The sequence below is a fragment of the Eurypyga helias genome, unplaced genomic scaffold (genome assembly GCF_000690775.1).
Source record: "Eurypyga helias isolate BGI_N326 unplaced genomic scaffold, ASM69077v1 scaffold6995, whole genome shotgun sequence".
NCBI lineage: Eukaryota > Metazoa > Chordata > Aves > Eurypygiformes > Eurypygidae > Eurypyga > Eurypyga helias.
In genome coordinates, this window is record NW_010250700.1 from 1 (window position 1) to 16,384 (window position 16,384).

At 50.7% G+C, this 16,384-nt stretch overlaps 2 protein-coding genes across 2 annotated transcripts; one reads left to right on the forward strand and one right to left on the reverse strand.

Moving 5' to 3' along the window:
- Positions 1 to 186: 186 nt before the first annotated feature.
- LOC104509717 (enolase-phosphatase E1-like) lies at positions 187 to 1,535 on the forward strand (the record flags this gene model as incomplete). Its single annotated transcript, XM_010151754.1, has 2 exons — positions 187 to 310; positions 1,396 to 1,535. Coding segments are annotated over 2 exons (264 nt in total), but the record flags the coding sequence as incomplete, so codon positions are not given.
- A 3,751-nt stretch (positions 1,536 to 5,286) lies between these two features.
- TMEM150C (transmembrane protein 150C) lies at positions 5,287 to 14,346 on the reverse strand. The gene is made up of 7 exons (XM_010151753.1): positions 14,267 to 14,346; positions 13,217 to 13,270; positions 13,065 to 13,097; positions 12,895 to 12,962; positions 10,319 to 10,446; positions 7,727 to 7,904; positions 5,287 to 5,495 (listed from the first exon to the last, which is right to left on the reverse strand). The coding sequence occupies exons 1-7, from the start codon at positions 14,344 to 14,346 to the stop codon at positions 5,287 to 5,289; spliced, it is 750 nt and encodes a 249-aa protein (XP_010150055.1).
- Between the last annotated feature and the right edge of the window lie 2,038 nt (positions 14,347 to 16,384).

Genomic DNA, 16,384 nt, shown 5'->3' on the forward strand with positions numbered 1-16,384 from the left:
TTATTGCTAGCCAAGGTTAAGCCACGACAGGGAGTTAAGCTCAGCCAGTTGGGTATGTTAGCATGGCTGCATTGGACCCCCGTCACTGTGGTAGAAAGGAAGGGAGACGTCTCGCTCAGGAGTGAGGTTTGGCCCTGCTCTTCAGGTGACACTCAGCGATTGCCTTTGCTTTTCTCTCTCTTTCAGCTATTTGACGGCCACTTTGATACTAAAATAGGCCCCAAGGTAGAAAGTGAGAGCTACAGAAGGATCGCTGCCAGTATTGGGTGCGCCACCAACAACATCCTCTTCCTGACGGATGTCACTCGAGGTAGGTGATGTGCCAGTCCTGCTGGCTCTCGCATGTGCAAGGGAGGCAGGGGCTCTTTAAATGCATGCTGGCTTGGCACAAGCACTCCAGAGACGTTGCAGACCACCTTGCTTCGGTGGCATCCCCCCAGCAGCTGCCATGCTCTTTCCTTACGCATCCAGGCGCTCGCACAGCAGTGGGCAATCTGTAAGCAGTGCTGCAGTGAGGGAAAATAGGTCAAGTAGAAAACCTGCCCTTGCACCAGCAAGCAAGGAGGGCCTGTTAAAGCGGAGTGGAGCATTTGCTGAAGCAGTTGGCATGCCCCATTTATAAACAGGGTCAGTGGTTTCGTGACCTGTGCTCGGGGGAACAGACGGTGTCTGCTGTGCTGCCACGTGGCACACAGTGGCTGGTTCTTTGTGCCACTTACCGTTAGGTTGTGTTCAGCGGCAGGAAAACGTTGCTTCTAGTCTCCAAGACTTGATCCCTGGAAAGCCAGGCTCAGGAAGATAATTTAATTTCCTGCCTTTGCTGGAAATGTCTTTCTGGCAGGAATGGCACTGGGTTGTGATCTCAGTCTAAGCCAGCTCAGGCCCCAGGAGTTAACCCTTACCTTCTCCCCAGCCCTGGCAGCAGAGCTGGTGGGAGCTTGCAGTTACCTCCTTTGCCCTCTCTCATCTTCCTGTGGCCTCCTGCTGCGCTCCAGGAGTGAAGGAAGTTTGTGAGAAGTAACTCCCGTCAGGGAGGTGTTGGACTCGCTAATGCCACAGCCCCAACACAGCCCAACTTCTGTGTGACGGGAATCGAGCTGACGGTGCGTGCCACCTGCACAGTGCCTTGGACAGCCGTCAGCCGTGAGAGGGAAGGAGATGGCGAGGCAGCCAGCTCCCATCCCCTCACATCATGCAGCAGCTATGGTCATCCTCAGGTCTGCCGGAAGCCGGTCCCTCTCTAGAGCCTTGCAGCACCACATGCAAATGCTGTTCTCAGTCTCAACCTTTAGAAGCACCCGCAGTGTTCTGGTGCATCCTTCAGCCTTAAAGACCCCCGTGGAGAGGTCGGTAAGCACATCTCATCTCCACTCTCCCGATCTGTGTTCGTTTCAGAAGCCAACGCGGCCGAGGAAGCAGATACTCACGTGGCTGTGGTGATCAGACCAGGCAACGCAGGACTGACAGACGATGAGAAATCATATTACAGCCTCATCTCATCTTTCACTGAACTCTTCCTACCTTCCTCCACTTAGGGAGAGTGGTGCACGCACAGAAGGCTGTGCTTCGCCTGAATTGTCCTTGTGTAACTTTAGGTAATTTTGTCCATAATCAGAATTTAAAACCAAAACACAATCATTTCTTGAACCCATGACTGGTGCAGGCAGGTATGGATGGAGAGTATGGTGTGGGGTCCCTTGTGCAGAGTGCTGCAGCAGTCAGCTGGTGCTGGGAACAGGGTGAGGAGCAGCACCCCTGAGTCCTGCTGTTCCTGCCCTCTCCCAGCTAGCAGTCAGCTCAGGGGAGTCCTTCAGACTCGCCCATTGAAATCTGGTGCTGAGACACCCCACCACGAGCTCCATCATTTTTAGAAACAGTCTCTGAACAAGGTGTACTTTCCCCCATCCCAGAGGGTGCACCAGGGATCGTGAGGGGATATGAGCTTCTCCCTGCAGATGGGGTTGCTGGCTAAGTCAAAACTTTCAGAGTTAGTGGGGTTAGGATGCCCAAAGGAAAATGCCAAATGTGAGCTATAATGCTGTAGGTTTGGGCTGCCATGGAAAAAGCCAGCCCTTGCTGCAGGCAAGCTCTTTAGACCAGGAACAGTTTAAATCTTGGTCATATCCACAGCAGGTCTAGGTACAAAACAGTCAAACTTGCATGTGGAAGCAGTTTAGCAATACACAGCCAGCCTACCAGAATGAAGTGTATATAAATAATAGCTTCAAAAATCAAATTCTAGGCCCACCTCACCGCTGCATCGTGGTGCTGGGCTGTGGGATCCAACTGGCTGAGCACCGAGGCCAGCTTGAGCGTGTTTCAAAGCCTCTCTGTTAGCACTAACCCACAGAGCTCCTCAGTAGCCGACGCCAGTGTGTCACGTGTTCACAGCACTGGTCAGCTGTGAGCAAACCTTGACAAACAACTCCTGAGGGACACTTCCTGCTGCATTTAATGAGAATTAAACCCCTGACCTTTTCACCCAACCCACCTAAATTTTGCCAATTTATATCAGATGGGTCATGGAGCTTTTCCTAATGTAGTAAATAAAAACACAACTTTGCTTTCATTATGCTCACTCCATCACGGTATTTACCCTTCCCGTCTTATTACCAGTGATCCCAGCACCTAAAGGCAAATCTTTTTTCTTTTTTAAACTGTGAACACTTTGGTTTCCTGCTTTGTTCCTCCCCAGTCCTTCCTTCGAGGCAGACAACCCTGTCCTGCCAAGGAGGCTGTTACTTCCCTGACGATTTCAGTGGCGGCTCAGCGTGGGTTCACGTGTGAGCGCCGCAGCTAGGTTATACCCGTAACAGTGGAGGCAGAGGCAGCCTGAATCCCCCGTCCCCCGCTGCTGGCACTTCACGCCTGTGCGTCGCTACGCGCAGAGCCTGCCTGAGCTCTCGTCTCTACCTACAGCTGTCCCTGTCGAGGGAGGCTGCTGTGTAGAGAACAAGCAAGAAGCAGGCGTTTTGGGAGGAAACCACATCGTGCCAGCATTGCCCTTCTAAAACTGGGATGGTAGCGGGTAAGGCTGTGAGGCAGCTCGTCTAGATGCCTTTTTGGGCTGTGTAATGAGTGTGACCCTCCTAGAAAAAGCATGCTAATTAGCACTGTTCCAATAAGTGTATCTGCATGGCTGTATAGTCCCTGCCTTCCTTAAGGATTAATCGTGACACTGTAAACCCTCACTTTTTTGTTTTGCCTTTGCCATCAGAGAGCTATGCATGGGGTAGGGGACAAAAATAAAACTCACTTTCTCCATAAAAGCACTTTATTTAGTGGTCATGTTTCAGTGTATATCACTTGTCGTTTAGTTGTACTAAAATATGGTGTTAGAAATAGTCTAAGAAATGCACAGAGCTATCACGAAAACCTGAAGTTCGGTTTAGATTGCATATAGGAAAAGCAGAGAAAGAAAAAAAAAAATCACAATATTTTCTTCCTTTGATAAAATTACAAAATATAAACAGATAAACTGAACGTATTAATTGATTTTAAATAAAAGTCACAGTGGACTATTTACAGTGAAACACCCTTAAAACGAATCGCTATTTTCTGCTCCGTATGTAATGAGTGTGTATGCCTGTGTAAGAGTATCCCCACCCCCATCTTCTCCGTGCCGTCCCCTCCTGCCCTCGCCCAGGAGCAGCTCCCCGGATGGGCTGCTGGGCTCTTGGGCCACCCTCGGCACATCTCGACGGGAAAGCTTCTCACTAATGACACAGCTACAAGGAGAGGGCCGTCAGCAGGCCCGCGACGACGCTCCGTTGGCTGGAGGTGCTCTGGACGTAGAACGCAGCCGCCTGAGAACAAATTTTAGCCCGCAGAAAACAGAGGGCTGGCTGAAAGCTTCTACTTCCACTGGTTTTGAGAGATGTTTGTCCTTTCAGGAGAGGTCTCTGACCTTTGCAGAAGGCTGAAAGCCCTCCTGACTTTTCCCTCTGTCAGAAGTGTCGTGAGGCAGTACAAGTTCCCCTTCAGATGCCTTTTAGCACAGTTTTCATTTCTGCTTATCTTCCTGCAGCTCAGACAAGATGCAAACCTAAGCTGAGCCTGACTCGCGGAGGAAAACGGGAGCCATGTTCATGAGAAGCAACTCCCGTCGCTCCCCTGCCCGGTCAATCCTGCAGCCTTCCCCAGGTCAGGTTTTCAAACGGGGGCTTTGAGCTCCTGCTTTTTCTTGGAAAACAGGCCTTCAGGAAGGGAGGAGCCCTTTTGGTTTGGCTGTTCCCTTCCTGAGCCTCTCGCCCTTGGGCTGCATCACCCAACCTGTGCGGCAGAACTGCCTCCCTGCGTCTTGGAAGCCTGCTGACAGCTGCGGCAGACTCCACTCCTGGCCCCACCAGGCCAGCCTTGGCGTCAGCGTGGCTGAAGCTGGACTTCGGAAGCACACAAGAAGCAAAAAGCCGACTAGATGCCAGAGCGGCCTGCAAGGGTTCTGCATTCCCAGCAGGTGAGCCTAGTGCGTAACACAGCGCAATCCCGCCCAGCGAACAAAAACCCCTTCTGGGTCATCTTCGGAGCACACGGGTATTCCCATCTTAATTTAGCACCTTGCTTCTGCCAGTCCCTGCTGCTGAGTCTGAAACGGGAAGCTGAGCACAGCGCCCCACTGCGCCGTCTCCTCTGCCGGGGGACGGTCTGCCCAGCTACAAGGCAGCACCCACCCGGTCTTGCTTCCGGATTGCAGCACCGTTTCTCCCCAACGCGGCTTTACCGTCAGCTACTTCCCAGGCTGAAATACCTGCCTGCTCACCGCAAAAGCCACTCAGCTGGGGCGTCTTCCACAGCCCAGTTCCAAGTCCAGAAGCAGCAGCTGCTCTGTCTCACCCTACCAAGTTACCCCAGTTGGCAGCAAAGGACGAAACAAACACGAAAGATGCGGAATGACTTGGGAACCAGCGGCGCCTGAAGACTCCTGGTGCCCAGAGCAGTCCATTTCCTTCACCTCCTCTGCACAACAGGCTGAGGAATTCCCGTCTTGGAGGGGCGTTGTGGGGACTGGCTGCTGAATGTTTTGAACAACGGGAGCGTGACAGAGCCACTCGTAGCGCAAACTGAACACCTTGTGTGCTCTCTCGTGCTGCCACTGAGGAGGATCACTGCTCTTCCAGCAGACACCTGTTTTTGTTTGGCTCTTAATGAGACCGCCACCCTCAGAGCCCTTTGGCAATACGACCATGATTGCACGTGAAAACAAACTCATCAAAAAAGTGTAAATGAGGTCATGTTTAACCCATGAGACCACACCTTCCCCCCTCCCCCCCTCTGCCAGAGAACAGGCTACACCTGATCTGTCTGGTACTCGGAGGCTTCTGATAAACTTTCAGAAAAGCTCAGAAAGTTTTCCTGGTACTCAGAGCAAATGATCTCAAATCTGTAGTGCCTGAACTCCACTGCAAAGGTGCTGAAGTAGCAGAGGAAGCACATCACCAGGCCCCACTGGATCCTGGAAGCATGCGTGTGGATTCCCTGTGCCATGAGGATGAAATCTGGAAAAGGAAAGTCAAGGAGAACTAGTGGAAGCAGAAACACCGACTAGGATGAGATAACAGGGAAGACAATAAAATCTTAATCAAGTCACCCAGATGACAGTCAACCCAGCCAGCCTGTTCAGGAGACTGTGAACGTGGTGCCAGAGACAGAAGGGATGTCAATTAATGCCCGTGGAGAACTGCAGCTCTCCTGTATGGACCAGCGCTTCCTAATCCCAGCTCAGGCTGATAAACATTTACAGGGGGAAAGACTTCAGCGCAGGGAAGTCAAGGACTTGCTTGAACACCCAACTAGCCAGTGACAGAGCCAGCAGGCTGGGGATCTGGTGGTGGGCCGCTACCTGCCAGGAGCCTCCCAGAGGGAACTGGATCAGTTCTCTGCACCGCAGGCACTGGGAACAAGCCACTTGCAAAATCATCCCTTCTGTGAAATCCAGAAGCATCAGTCTATACAGCGTGGCATGTTATACTGAAAGGAAAAAGAATGCTCTCAGAGCCAGAAACTGCCCTCCAGGCTCACACACCCGTGTGCTTGGACCACGTACTGCCTGGCATCAGGGTCTCACTGCTGTGCCGTGGGTTGTGCTGGAGTACTCCGTAAGAGCAATCTGCAGCTCCCCTAAAGCAGAGGACACCTTTCTGAGGTGGGGACCTGCCCTAGCCCGCTGCACATCTCCTCTAGACCTACTGGCTCTCCTGTCTCTCAGGATTTCCTCTCCACGCCAAGCATGCGGGATCACACATCCTCACAGGTCAAACAAACAAACAAGCAGCTTCTTCCAGCTTTACCTGTTTTGTGCAGTTAATCGGAGACTTTTCATCTTGGGCTTAGTGTAAGCATCCAGAACTTCAGCAAACAGCGTTCTGTGTCTGGCTTGAAGGATCTTCTACTTCCCCTCTGGTGCAAGGGTTCTGCACAAGCTGCACGGGATGGAGAGCCAGCCCCAAGTCTTTGCAAAGCCAGCGTGGGGTAGGGGGCATGGAACTTCTGTCTCAGCCTGCCCCCCTCCTCAGAGGGCCCAAGGCCCTCCTCGCTGCCGAGCAGCTGGCTGGGGAGGGCTGGGCTGGGAGCACTCAGCATGTCGGCACAGGAGCAGCTACGCCCCACCTCACCTGGCTGCTCCTGCTCCCGCTCCCAGCCTGCACCGGGAGCCTAGCCCAGCTCCTGGCATGCAGCCCTACGCCAGGCACACCCTGCGGGAGCTACGGGCTTGGAGCAAGGGGAGGAGCGGAGCACCACACGAACCAGGCAAACACCTGAAGCATGATGCTCAGCTCCAAATTTTTCCAAGGATGCTGAAAAGTTCACAACAAAGAACAAAAGTTCATCTTCGGCTATTCCTCTGGACACTGGCTGAAGTGTCCAAAACCAGCCAAGTGACTAAGGAATTGTTTTAAGAACAGGCTCTTTCCTGAAGAGGGGGATTAGCTTATTCCTTGCCATTTATTCCTGCCCCCTCGTTTATCCCAGCACTAACGCTGGTGCAAGCCCGCAGTGAATGGACCCACCCTAACCAAACACCCAGGGCACGAGTGCTGGTGGGAACAGAAGGGCTGGAGTGGGGCTGACAGGCACAAGGGGAAGAGGCAGCCCGTCCTCTTCCAGAGGAGTACATCCAGCCTGAGTGACAACAGACCCACAGCGCATATCCCGTTTGTAAAGCACCTAGTCTTACCCAAAGTCCACGTGACCCAGCAGCTCTTGACTGTGGTAAGTGTCTTAAAAGGCAGAGCTGGATGTAGCACCCTGGAGCATTTCGATAAACACATCAAAATCTTCTCATCTCCAGAAACCTGATTTCTTCCCCTCTTCTGAGAATGTGTATCTCGATATTTAACATAAAATCTACTGTGTGGGTAAGCAGTGGTGCCATTAAATGGTACAGATACTACTCAGTATTGTAAACAGTCTGGATGTCACTGAGAAGCTTTAGAAGCATTTCTGAAGGAAGTGAAGCAGTGCATCCTGGCAAAACACCCGGATGTCACTGAGAAGCTGTAGAAGCATTTCTGAAGGAAGTGAGCCCATCTGTGAAGCAGTGCATCCTGGCAAAACACAAGCAGCAAAATGAGCCAGTCATAGGATCATGACAGGAAGACAAGCTAAGTAGCATTCCTAAATGATTTGAGATCCTAGGACGGATGTGAGGAGAGCCAGTGTTCCCTGCTGCAGAGAGTATCAGACATGTAGGACCGCTGGCTTGCCAGGGAGCAGGACAAAAGGATACAGAGCACCACGCAGAGAGTGATGCTGGCCGACAGGGCAACTCGTGGAATTCCAACTTTCCGTCCCTCATTCTTCAGGTTGATCCTGAGGGTGAGGGCAGACTGGATCCAGCAAGCCAAGATCCCAAAGCCAAAGGTCAGCGATGTGCCTACGTTGTGGATCTCCTCATCGTTGGAAAGCTAGGAACAAACAAAATGGTGATTGTTTGGACGCAACCGGAATTACCTGCTAACTACCTTGGATTGCTGCTGGGTGGGACAGAGGAGAGTGGGAATCCCTGGGGTGTGAGGCAGACGCTGCGTCATTTCTTCTGGCAGAGGCCTAAGGTGTAACATAACCAAGATGAACTGACCGATGTCACAGTCAAGCATATTCTGCCCAAAGCCCAAGCACAGTGAAAAATGAAGTTGCTTGAGGACTGCCTCCAGAGTTCCATGACAAGACTCATCAATGCAGAGCTCAGAAATAAATCCTTCCCTGTCTTGATGTGATGGCCAGGGCAGGCAAGGACAACCCGATGGGGTCTTGTACAGCTCCCTGCAAACGGTGCATCCTTCAGTGCCGGCTGCCTGGAGCGCTGCTGCCTGAGGCAGAGGGTAGCCACGACTCTGACACCTCTGCTGAGCTAGCACAAGCCAAACCACAGACACACGCAAGACACTTGCAAGGTTTGGCAAGTTTTTCCCACCAAAAACCTTGACTGCCTGTTCCCTCTCCTGCTCATCCTCGACCACTGGAGTCTGAGGCAGTATAAACCCAACCTCTCTGAAGCAAAGTGCTTCTCTGTTCCTTCAGCTCCCGTGTCTCACAGGGCTCAGGGACTGCGCAGTACTGCAAGACAAAAGGACAGCCAGGTTCAGTAAGCCAGAATCTGCAAAGAGATCCCTTGAGGCTGCAAATCCATTCAGAAAGCCCAGCATGGGCAAGACTTAAGCCAAACAATTTCCCTTTTCCCTCTGCCTCTGAGCCTTTTCTAGAAGAGAAACCAGCAGTCTAATTCCTCCCTGCAGCCTTGATTCCTGTTCAGTGCTTTAACAAATTCAAGATGCACTCTACAAGGCAACAGTCTAGTTACTGTGCCTCCACTGATCTCTCCCTTCTCCTCCCTACCCTGAATTTTTCTTCAAGGGTAGCTCCGAATCATCGTACAGGCAAAAAAGGGATTGAGTTGCCTTTCCCAAGGTGGCCTGCACTACCAGGGACTCCGAGCCATAACGTCCTGCTAACACACCCAGTCTGCAATTCTCCAGAAATACCATTTAATGCCACGTTCAGCCTAGCAGTCAGGCAGGGAAAAGCATGGAGTAAGGTCTCATTACCACATGCTTTCATGGTTTGGCAAAAAAGCTAAGCAAGGGATACAGGTAACTACCATGGAGTAGATAATTAGTTCAGAATTTATAACCAGGCTTGATTGAAAGTATCCACTTTTAAATAACAGTCATTCGCTCTGAAAAAAAAATGACAGGTTGAAACTGCTTTCTAATGCCTGCCCTGTACTAGAAACAGTCTTCTCGTGCCTAAACAAGGCTGTTGTTACAAAAGCCTCAGAGTTCCTAGCTGGGAAGCTCCTGTGAAAAAACAAGACTCCAAGTTTTTGGCTTGTGCTGTGGAGTTAGGAAAACCAGGTCCAACACAGTCAAATGATCTCACACCTCATTCCAAAAAAAAAGACAACTGTAAAGGACACAAAGTTCCTGCAACTGCTCGACAACCCAAACAGGTACTCACCCTTCATAAAACCAGTCCCTTTCCTGTACTGGCAGGAAAAACAGCTCCCTGCCCACAAGCTCAGGAAAGAAGGCAGCCTACACTGACCTATCTCCGTTTCTGCCATTACTGGGGGTCATTACTTGTACCCCAGTGAGAGGTAGTGCATCAGAGACAGCAAAGCGATGGAGAAACCCAAGTGCCGCTGAGTCTATTGCCGTGATTTTCACTGCACACCTCACAGACACACTCGTGATTACGGGGGACACCCAACCCTACAGAGCAATGCTGTGGCACTGACAGCTTGTTCATTTGTTTGTATAACGTTGCAGAACAGATTGAGAATCAGAGAGGCCTCATCTCGGCACCCATCACATGAGAAGTCGTAGCGCTCCTCTGCTGTGTCCTTCTCGGAGCCAGTCTGGGGACAGGCAGGAGGTAGATTCAAACAACATGTTTTAAGTGAAGGACGCTGAACTGTCTGCTAAATCTGCATGGGCAGCTGTGCATCCTGTTCACACAGATGCGTACGTAAACTTTCAGCTTGATCCTTTTACCCAGCACCATCTCTGCCAACCCCCAGGGATCAAGGGATTCAATAGGTTCCCTGCTCTGCCTCTCGGCAGGTTAAATTTAACCATACAGGTGCAAATCCTGCTGGGAATACATGAAGAATTATTGTGGCTTTTCATCTGAGTGTGTGGCTGGAGCCATGTAGGTGGCAGATAGAGGTGGCAGAGCAGGTACCAGGAGGGCTGGGGCACAGCCAGACATGTTACCCTCTGAGCTGGCATCACAGGGAGTTCAAAGAACTCGGCAAATACGCTAGAAAAGCAGGAACCTCACAGCACAGAGACGGTGGTCCAAGCCTAGAGTGCAGTACCTGAAAGTTGCCAAGTAGGGTCATCCCAAAAGAGGCCAAGCATAATGCCACCAGGCCGCTGATGTTCAGCCAAGGGTTCAGCACCTTTGGCTTCAGCTGAATGAAGCGCAGGACAGCCACGACAAGCGCTGAGAAGGAAACGGAAAGCAAGGTGTGTCATTAGGTAGAACATGCTGCAGTAACCAGCTGGCTGGGGGCTCACAGACCCCTCACCCTCTTGCTACCCAGAGGGGAGAACTCACTGCAGGCCAGCTTCTGCATGGCCCACTCCCACTTAGCCATGGATGAGACTAAGCACAGGAAACATTTCTCTTGTGATCCAGTTACGCTGAGCTCCTAACATTTCCTTTCCTCATGATGTTTTGTCTCGGGGCTGGGTTGCAAATTTTCTGAGGGAAAGAAGAGCACCTTCCTGCTTGCCTGTGAAGCTCCCAGCACAGTCTCACATACACACTGCGCGTTCACATCGCAGCAGCTGGGCTTGCATCAAGTCGCACTCCACTCACAAGCACTGAGCTCTCTTGGCAGAGCTGTGTCAAATTCCAGCATTAGAACATGTGTGAACGGTACATACATATCTCTGTAGGTTTTACCATAATCCCCACTGCTTCCTCTTTTCCTCTTGTTCAGGTTGCTGGTGCCACAAACACGAGCCAAAATACCGCACTCATTTTCTGCAAAGACTGAAAAGCAGTCCTTCCAAGCTTACAGTTAGCCCAAGCGCTGTGATATGATATATGATATGACATAACTCCAGGAGATATTCACATTCTATATTCTTGCCCTCCCTAGAGAATGCTGCATGGATCAACACAGAAAGCCAGGCAATCAGCTGGCATTCCGATGGGATTCAAACAGCAATGTGAAGTGAACAAGGAAATATTGCTAGTTGCTGCTGAACACCTTCTTATGCTTATGCCAAACTGTATGGTCATATTGTTGTAAATTGTCTGTGATCTCAGATCAGTATTTTCCACAAAAACCCTGGTATAATACCAAAACCATGGTGTAGAAAAATAAGGGCACAATAAATGAATATCCATTTTTATCCAAACTGAAAAAGATCTTTGAATTTACTCTCTCACAATTCGCTCTAGTGCATCAATCCACTCCAAGTCCTTGAGAACAAGAGAACTTTGTTCCCCCAAAAAAGAGAATTTCTGTTTTTCATCCCCAGGTGATTGTTTGGGACAGACACCCTGTGACTCCTTGAATTCACAGGCAGGAACTTTTTCATTTCTATTTCTACAACAGGATCCTGAAATTGTGTGATCTTTTCCTAAAACACTGAAGGGAATGACAAAGACAACTAAAAGGTCACCTTACAGCATTACGTGCAAAACAACAGCATTTTCAATATTCAGTAATGCCTGTGTTTCTAGCAGGTTTCTGTAGTTTTCCTCTCTACAGGAAAGGCTTTGACACAACAAAGGTGACCAGAGGTGCAAGCCACAAGCAGCTCTCAGAAGCACCCAGTACAGCAGGGGAAAGCTTGGCAGAGAGATCATAGAATCACAGAATGGTTTGGGTTGGAAGGGACCTTTAAAGGTCATCTAGTCCAACCCCCTGCCATGGGCAGGGACACCTTCCACTAGACCAGGTTGCTCCAAGCCTCATCCAGCCTGGCCTTGGACACTTCCAAGGATGGGGCACCCACAGCTTCTCTGGGCAACCTGTGCCGGTGTTTCACCACCCTCAAAGTAAAAAATTTCTTCCTAATATTCTAGTGTAAAGTCTTTTAGCTTAAAACCATTATCCCTTGTCCTGTCACTACAGGCCCTATTAAAAAAGTTTGCCCCCATCATACTTATAGGCCCCCTTTAAGTACTGAAAAGCTGCTCTAAGGTCTTGGCTTACCTGAGGCAGCTGAATAGGCAGGCAGGTGTTAGCTACTGCCAAACAGCCACATTAACTTCAGAAGTAGCATGCTATGCACACGTTGTGTTGAGTGGTTTGGGGGTCAGAAGTTTAAATCGTATCATCATCACATTGCACTGGGCGTCAAGCATATAAATAAAATGTGTGCCAGACCCTGACTGAGCAAAATGGGAGGCAGAATTATTTCTACTAATAGAGACGCTGGCTCAATATGTAAATCACTGTCTAAACTTGAAACGAAGTGTAAGGATGCCTAAACTCCAGCTTGAAGTGATACTAGAAAATAAGGAAGTTGGTGTTTTAGTAATGGCATTTAGGAAGGACTGAGGACTTCAGCATCAATGATATTTTGTATAATCAGTTGCTGCATTTGCCAATATTCCCATGCAATTATCTCACGTTCACAGCATATAACAAAAACCCACCATACTATGAAAAAGAGTCACATAGATTGAAGGCTAAGACGAGACAAATAAAAACAGGAGACTAAATCAGAAACCCACAAAGTTCAAGCGCATCCAGCTTCATTCTGTCTTTCTACAAATGAAGACAAAACAAGACTGTCTTAATCAGTAGTCCTTTAAATTATTTCCTGTCATCAGATTCAAGAACAACATGCATGGGGTATTACTTATGCTTCAATGACTTCTTAAAACACATTATGAGAGAGGAAGAAACATTTCTCTTGTGGTTCCTACCTAGAAAGGCCGCCATGTTCATGACTTGGCTAAACACACAGCTTGCAGGAGGTGTGTCACCTGCAATACTTGGAAAATACAAGGTGTATCATTGCAACTCTAGGATGGCAAAGACACATAAATAACAACCATTAATCAGAACCGTAATTGGAAGAAAATCGTTCACTTACCTTATATAAGGTGGTCTCTTGGAACCAGGTTTCCTGAGAGACATAAATGCATAGGAACAAAGATTCAAGGTTTTCTTTCCCATTTAGCTTTCATTGTTTTATTATTGTAAAGAAACACGTGATTGAGCATAAAGCCCACAGCCAGCTCTTACCGATCTGGTACATTTAGTGGACGAATTTTGTTATCTTCCACTGCTATGAAGTACCTGTTAAAAAAAAAAAAAATAATCATGGCTTATCCTGGCTTGAATTCCAAATATCCCTCAAGCAACACATTGTCTGAAAGCCCACTGGCAGGATCTGCTGGAGGCAGCCTGTGTTTCTTTCTGCTCAAGCAGGCAGTTTTAGTCACTTCCCAGGCTAACTACGAGCTGCCCTTTGTGTTGCATCTGGTTTGCATCGTCAGGTACACAAACAGGGTCACTGAACTGAGCTGCCTTAGACACAGCCAACCAGAGGAACGTTCTCATTTTTAATCTGAATCATTTGATTCATCTGCTTTACCATGGTCCCACTTCTGCAAAAGCTGGGTTAATCCAAACAGAGGGAGTTGGCTAAGAAAACACCAAGCAACAGGGCTCAAACGAACGGCTTAAGCTGACCCTGCTGCTGAAAACCAACATCCACAGACCACGGCCAAAGCCATATCCTACAATACAACTGCTTCTCAGGCTATAACTGCTGATCTCACATTTACTGCTCCCAAATTCATTCTGCAGTCATCTGCCTGCACGCCTGGAGAGAGCACAGCTCAGGGAGATGCACTTTGGTAAGATGTGTTAGTGAGAAAGTGAGGCGTCAGCATTCAGCCCCTGGCAGGCTGTCAGTGCGGTGCGGGATGCTGCGGATTCTGAGTCCGTGCCCCAAAGCAGGGCTTAAGTGCTTCTCCAAGGGCTCTGCTGAGTCATTCCAAGAAAACATGATGAAAGGGAATTTTTGCATCTTTGTCTCTTTTTCAGGCAGCTACCAGTAGTAACACGTGCCAGGAAGAAGGCAAGGTCAGAAACTTGGCCTGGGGAGCACAGGAATTCAGGGATAAAAACGTGATCCTGCAAGCCATGACTGGCCCCTGCCCCTATCATGTGCCTTCCCAGCCCCACCGTACTCAAGGACAGAGCATCCTCAAAAGACTCTCCACGCTGAGATGCAGCCCACGGCAGTACTTCCAGCTGCTCCAGCCCAGCTCGCAGGGGATAACTTACACTATCCATAATCCAGCTGATGTAAACAGGGTAAACACAAGAGGTAAGAACATCCACATGCTGCATTTCTTCCCATCCATACCTGCTAGAAACAAAAAACAAAGTAAAAGAGAGCAGCGGTACCCACCCACCTCAGCCCTGCTCTTCTGAAAGCCGGAAGAGCAGGCACCCGGCAGATGCCGACGCATCCCAAGATCAAGCACCGAACGGCCAGGCCGTAAGCGCTGCGAACATCTCCGACTGTCATTACCTGCGTAAGGGCTGCACACCGGCAGCAGCATCCGTGCTCTGCATAAAACCAAGGCACAGAGAACCTGGTGGTGTGAGGGTTGACACTTTTCAGACACACCTACAGAACTTGAGCAGTTTTCAAAGTATTTTCCTTAACTCTTTTGCGCAAGGTGACACCGCAAGACCCACAGCCCTAATTCCCTGCTACTTCCCATGGGCACAAGGCAAGGCAGCCTCCCTCCCAGGTTCATTACCAATTCCACACGTGCTGCCTCAGCAAAGCCTGCGGCACCGAAGGAGAGGGATGCACGTGCTGTCTCCTCATCTCCACAAAGCATACCCCCAGCTCCCATCCTGGCTGCAGCAAGCGGCTAAAAATAGTGTCCGGCCGCACCCAGCGCGGAGGCAAGCCGGAGCGCCAGCACCCAGAGCAGAGTACTGTCAGGATGAGACGTTACAAACAGCAGCAGCTCAGAAGGTAGAGGCACGATGAAGTCCTGCACAGGGCGTGAGGATGCTGCCTGTACCATCTCCTGAGGAAGCATTTGTCTTCCAGGCAAGATCACGCTGGATGAGCATCTGAGATGGTGGGGCTGTTCCTGTCACATGTGCGAGTCAGAAATGCCCCTACAGAAGTCCCGTGTCCCCCTGCGAGTCCGGCGCTTGCTTTACTTTCACCGGGGCCGCAGCACCTACACCCCTGTCTCTGCCTCCTCCTCCCTCCTGTAGCCTGGTGCAGGGCAAGTATTTCCTGGGGTCACCAAGGCTCCCATGGGCCAGTGAGGCACCCTGGGGTGCCAGGGCAGCTCGGACATGACGGCCTTTGCTAGACCCTACTTGTATTTGCAGCTCAGTTATCCCATCCAGGTCCTTACAGCAATGACTCCTCTTGGCTCCAGAGAAGAAAGTGCCCACGTAGTCATTCTCATCCTCCCAGCTTCCCTGCCCTTCTACATCTGCAGCAGAGGAGCCGTGGTCTCCCTGGGCTGCTGCCCGGCTCTCTCACCCCTGTGAGGACCCACAGAAGACAGCAAGCACCCGCACTGTTGACAGCCAGCCCCCAGCTCACCACTCCCACCAGACAGCCCCAAACAGCAAAGGCAAAGACACTGCTCGGGGCCCCCCCAGCCACCAACTCCCACTGCATCCCACAGCGGCAGAGGCTGAAGGTGTCGAGGGAAGGCTCCCCAGGCCCTGCAGGAGAAATGGCAGCCTCAGGCTTGCCCCTGCAGGTCAGCTGTCCCGTCCTCCCTACGCATCACCCGGCAGGAGTGCAAAACAACACCCGTGCAGTACCCCGAGCCACACCACACGCGCAAAACCATGAGGCCATGATTGGGTGCTGCCTGCGCAGACAGCCTGGAGTGAGACTGAACTGCAAGCCTTAAAAGACAGAAAAGCCATCAGATATGAGACCCGGGAGTAGAGAGAACTGCAGACAGGGAGCATGAGATGCGAGTATCAAGCACGTCAATGTAAAAGGCAGTCTGCTCCAGTGTGCATACAGATCTTCAACGTGGTGTAACAGATCAAAAGAATTATCAATGAGGATGCACTACATTTCCTCACCCATCTCATCTCTACTCCTCTCCTCCCGCACAGGAGGCAGAAAACATTTCACAGCTCTGTTCCCTGCCCAGCCGCTGCCGCAGCAGCTGCAACCACGCTGCCAAGCACTGCCCTTGCCTTTGCCTCTGGACGCCCATCAACGTGCGGCGGCATCCCTCACCGGGTGCCGGCCGTCGCTGGGTCCCAGGAGACACGGACTGGCCCTGGCAAGGACCGCTTCCGGGTGGCAGGTGCCTCACCTGCGGCAGGGCTGCATCTCTGCCGAGCCCGGCAGCATCGCGCTGAAGTGCCGGCGCCTTGCGTGAGGGAGTCACAGCG

Excerpts from the sequence above, each read along its gene's own strand:
- TMEM150C (XM_010151753.1), bottom strand. The coding sequence starts at position 14,346 with ATGGATGGGAAGAAATGCAGCATGTGGATGTTCTTACCTCTTGTGTTT. Across the intron at positions 13,271-14,266 it reads TCAGCTGGATTATGGATAGT|GTACTTCATAGCAGTGGAAG; the intron begins GTAAGTTATCCC and ends TTTTTTTAACAG. Across the intron at positions 10,447-12,894 it reads GAACATGGCGGCCTTTCTAG|CGCTTGTCGTGGCTGTCCTG; the intron begins GTAGGAACCACA and ends TTTCCTTCTCAG.